At 33.5% G+C, this 4,403-nt stretch overlaps 1 protein-coding gene across 2 annotated transcripts; it reads left to right on the forward strand.

Moving 5' to 3' along the window:
* Positions 1–1,801: 1,801 nt before the first annotated feature.
* Positions 1,802–4,016, forward strand: mRpS31 (mitochondrial ribosomal protein S31). Of its 2 annotated transcripts, none has more exons than XM_071583891.1 (7): positions 1,802–1,904; positions 1,981–2,164; positions 2,236–2,353; positions 2,440–2,557; positions 2,829–2,987; positions 3,161–3,384; positions 3,687–4,016. In XM_071583891.1, the coding sequence occupies exons 1-7, from the start codon at positions 1,870–1,872 to the stop codon at positions 3,920–3,922; spliced, it is 1,074 nt and encodes a 357-aa protein (XP_071439992.1). In that variant the 5' UTR covers positions 1,802–1,869; the 3' UTR covers positions 3,923–4,016. The 2 variants fall into 2 exon arrangements, with proteins under 2 accessions (XP_071439992.1, XP_071439993.1); XM_071583892.1 differs by having other exon boundaries at positions 1,802–1,892.
* The last annotated feature ends 387 nt before the right edge of the window (positions 4,017–4,403 follow it).

The raw sequence follows: 4,403 nt of genomic DNA on the forward strand, positions 1-4,403 counted from the left end.
ATATTCCCATCCCTTGTCATTAAATGCTTTTTTGATGTTCTCCTATGCTTTCACTTATCTCTTGACTTATTTAAGATGCTCCTAAATTCCAGCTAGGACATTTAAAATTTCCAGGGCCTTTTCATAAATGAAAACCTACCTTAACCAGTTGATTACCTAAAAAATAATGATTATTTAAGTAAGGATAGCATTTGAAGGTACATATGATGGAGTGTTAATTAGGTTGAGTATTTTTAAGTTCAATCATGGAGCTCTGAGGAATAACACGAACAATGAAAATACCCAGAAAACACCATAAGACATATGGTGCATATAAGGCCCAATGAAATAACTTTATTTGAAAGAGAAAAAAAAGACATTTCTAAGATGTGATGGAAACGAAGTTAGCTACGTTGATGATTGTAAAACAAGATCTAATTTATATTTGTGAATAAAAGTGAAGTAAAAATTATATACCAAATTCAAAGAACTGCATAAGATGCTGAGACAGTAATTTTAACAGTCATCCACTAATGTGTATTAAAATGCATCTATTTTAAAGGGTAAAAATCAGACAAATGATTTTTACACTTGAGAATTGATGCATTTTAAAAACTAAATACTTTCTCTTCATAGTAAGTTTGTTTATTGGGTGATGAGCTACAACAGTTTTTGATGACTAAATTAAAAGGGGGATAATGGTGAGGAATCACAGCAGGGAAAACTGGAACTTTTTCATAACCCCCATGAGGAATTTCTAAATGATATCATATCCTGCATAAAAGATGTGGTAAATATATTAAGTGCTATATAAATAGGCTATGTAACTGCCTGTATTGTTTCTGTAGGCACCTACATAGCTTGGTTGGCCATGCAAGTACTCAATTGGAGAAAATCATTTCAACACACAAAGAAGCTTTGCTTCCCTATCAATTTCCCCAAATTGTTGCTCAAATCATTCCTATGAAAACTTCATCAATACATAACTAAATGACCGTTTGTTGAGATAACTGTGTATTAGAAATACTAGGTATTAGAAAATACACAAAAAAGAATTTTTTTAAAAATTTAGATCCTAATGCTATAGATATAGGTATGCCACTTAAGCAAGTGAAATTAATAAAAAAGAAATACAATTCTATTATACGCCTGATGTGAAAATTCTAGTCACAAATCTTATTTCTGTATTTCAACTTATCTAAGAGACACATTCAGGTCTACCTAATGAAAAATAAATGTATGTGTAATAATTTTAGTTTTATGAATTTCACACAAGATAGAAACTATGAGGATAATGGAGATATGAACTTGGACCCATATCTTAATATTGTTGATATTTTTAATGAGGTATACCTATTCTTCGTGCTTAGAAATAATGGGCTTCATGAGCTAGCAATTAAAACAGAATCTACAGATGGGGCCAATCAAGAAGACGTCATGCAAAAATATTCATTCTCACCCGAGAAGGTACTTCAGCCTCGGAATAATCATGCAGATGGTGATCATTTTTGGTAATCCTTCATATGGGTCCTTCAGAGAATATATAATATTCTAATGTTTAAGATCAGCATAGGTCTAATTTCTTGGCTCATTTTCATGGCTGGGCAGATATATATAAACTGTAGGAAATGACTCATGAAGCGGCACAGATAAAATATAAACTAATATCTTCTACAATCATAATTTTTAAAAAATTAGCTCCAACTGAAAAAGTAAAAAAAATTCACACAGGGATTTGCCAAACACAAATTCATATGCGAACCAAAAAACTTATTGAAATACGAAAATGCGCAAGGGGTTCAGTGAAGCGCAAGGCGCTAAAGAGAGAGGGGCCATGCCAAGCCGAATGGAAGGAGGATACGTAAACGGTGTTTGTTAGTTTCGGCAATAATGTTTGGAATTATTAGCAAAAGGCAGTTACCAAGGCAAGATGCTGTTTCTTAAATTCTCGTGGAATTTTCTCTTTGAATGATACTGTAATTTTTTTCTTACATATTTTAGTAACTCTTGGGAGAAATACCGTGTCTTAACCTTAGCTCTGAGGAGATTCAAAGTAGCAAGCTTTATCCGAAGTAAAGATGGTGAAAACTCAGAAAATGATGCCAAAACCAGTGAAGGCACTAAAAATGTTAATGAGGCGAGCGCCAAAGAGAAATTAAGCGATCTTTTAAAATTAATGACAAAGGTTAGTTTTGAATAGAATCAATCGCCTGTGAGATTCTCTAACTGTTACAGTACTGAAGGGTTTTTCTATAGGACGGACCATTGGTTAAACAGAAAGAAGAAGGCCTTAAACTAGCCCAGCCAAAGAAGAAAGAAAAACCCAAAGCAACAATGAAAGTAAAAGATGGCCTTGTATTATCTGAAGAAATGGGTAACGTATTTGTTTTATTCGTCAGTTAATTATTTTGTGAAGGATTTACAGTGATTCTCATTTCTGCACTTAATTTTTTGCTCTAGATCGACAGCTCGTCGAAGCAACCAAAAAAGTTGCCGAAAGTTTGGGAGGAGATGTTAAAGAAACAGAATCAGAACTGTTGCAAAAGCTCTTAGCCCCGAAAGGTCCCACCAATTTAAGGTAAATAGTTAAAAAACGTGGCTGTATTCAATTTTTGGTAAAATTACTCGCGAATTCGGGTTGATATTAAGCTGCGGTTCGCCAATTATATAGCCAGCTTTTTTACTAAATATTTATAACACACATACATATTGTTATTCATGACAAACTTGTACGTATAATTCATACTGCTATTACTATGCACGTAAAACTGCTTATTCTATTCACTTGACTTTTATAAGTTAGAGTATACGCAAGTAATTTTTGTAATATCGTGCATGGAACATCCTAGTGAACTCATTGGTGGGATGCAGATCGAGTCTAGCAAAGAGTCAAAAACCAGGAGAGAAATGCCCAAAGATTGGAGTGAAATCAGACGAGAAACTGCACAATTGAAGAAACCTGCTCGGCCTATATTTAAAGGAGGACAAAGAGAACGTTTCAGAAAAGGGTATCTTAATTTTAATGGAGTTATAATCACATATTAATTGAAAAAGAATTTTCTTTCGATTTGGCAATTTTAAAATTTATAATTAGTGTGCCTACTTAATTTTGATTCAAACAATATTTACTCTTTTCCTGATTCAAATTTCGGCACTTTTTTATGGACCCTTTGTCTTTCAGAGAGCTGGACCCCGTTGATCTTTTTGGCGGACCCAGATTAGGTATTTTCGGGAAGGAAATTTCCAAGGATGTTACATCTCCAGAGAGCCTTAAAGTTTGGGATAGTCAAGAAGAAAGGGAAATTAGATTGGCAACGGCACACCCTCCAAGAAACTACTATCAGCATATGATACTTTGGACAGAGCAAGGAAAACTCTGGAAATTTCCCATTGATAATGAGCAAGGTATTATTAACCTTTAATTTATAGCCATATATAATTAAGTACCTTAACACCTGTAAATCAGCTTAAAAACATGTTCGTTTCCTCATACATTAATTAATGCTAAACAATGACTCTCCTCAGTTATTAAATATCTCTGTTTGAAGGATGATAAAACAGATATGTTATTTAATGATATTTTAATATAATCACAATGAATCTCTTGATCTATAATCATTGTTTTTGTTAAATACTCGGGTATTAATTAATGGGTAACACTTGAGCAGCCATTTTTATTTAGTGAATCATTCATGTCTCTCTTTTAGGTTTAGATGAAGAGAAAAAAGTATTTTTCACCGAACATGTATTTCTGGAGCCACACTTAGATCCTTGGTGTCCCAAAAAAGGGCCTGTTCGACACTTCATGGAATTGGTGTGCATAGGACTTTCTAAAAATCCATACATGTCTGTGCAAGAGAAGAAAGACACCATACATTGGTATGCAGAATATTTTGAAGGAAAGAAGGATATTCTAAAAGAAGCAGGAGCGCTACCACTTTAGGGCTGATGTGCTGAATTTAACTTAGGTCATATTGAGAGAAATTTATTGTTAATGATTATTGTTTGTGGCATTTATTAAAGATGTTTTTTTTACATTTTCCTATATTTATTTATCATATACTTTTGAAGAGTTAGAAAAAAATTGACAAACTTGTTTACCTATTATTTTACAGTTAGTTTATTTATTCCATATAATTCTGAACATTTGAACGAAACCAAAGTGATGCAGTTTTCAAGAAAGATAAAAGTTAAGTTGAATATTAAAATTGGAGCTCATAATCTTGAGCAGGTAGAGCAATTTATCAATCTCTGAAGTGTTCTGGCCCAAGGTGGCAGGGTCATGAAAAGGCAACTTGTGTTAAATCATGACGCTATCCCTTGGAGGAGGGAATTGATGACGGGGACATTAAGGATTTCAAGGAAAACCTCCTCAATATTTGGGTATGGAGAGTGGTTTTCTGCTGCTCAGAAGTATAGACATT

The sequence above is a fragment of the Hetaerina americana genome, unplaced genomic scaffold (genome assembly GCF_022747635.1).
Source record: "Hetaerina americana unplaced genomic scaffold, ioHetAmer1.1.p SCAF_15, whole genome shotgun sequence".
Classification (NCBI taxonomy): Eukaryota; Metazoa; Arthropoda; class Insecta; order Odonata; family Calopterygidae; genus Hetaerina; species Hetaerina americana.

Excerpts from the sequence above, each read along its gene's own strand:
- mRpS31 (XM_071583891.1), top strand. The coding sequence starts at position 1,870 with ATGTTTGGAATTATTAGCAAAAGGCAGTTACCAAG. Across the intron at positions 2,165-2,235 it reads TTTTAAAATTAATGACAAAG|GACGGACCATTGGTTAAACA; the intron begins GTTAGTTTTGAA and ends GTTTTTCTATAG. Across the intron at positions 2,988-3,160 it reads AGAGAACGTTTCAGAAAAGG|AGAGCTGGACCCCGTTGATC; the intron begins GTATCTTAATTT and ends TTTGTCTTTCAG.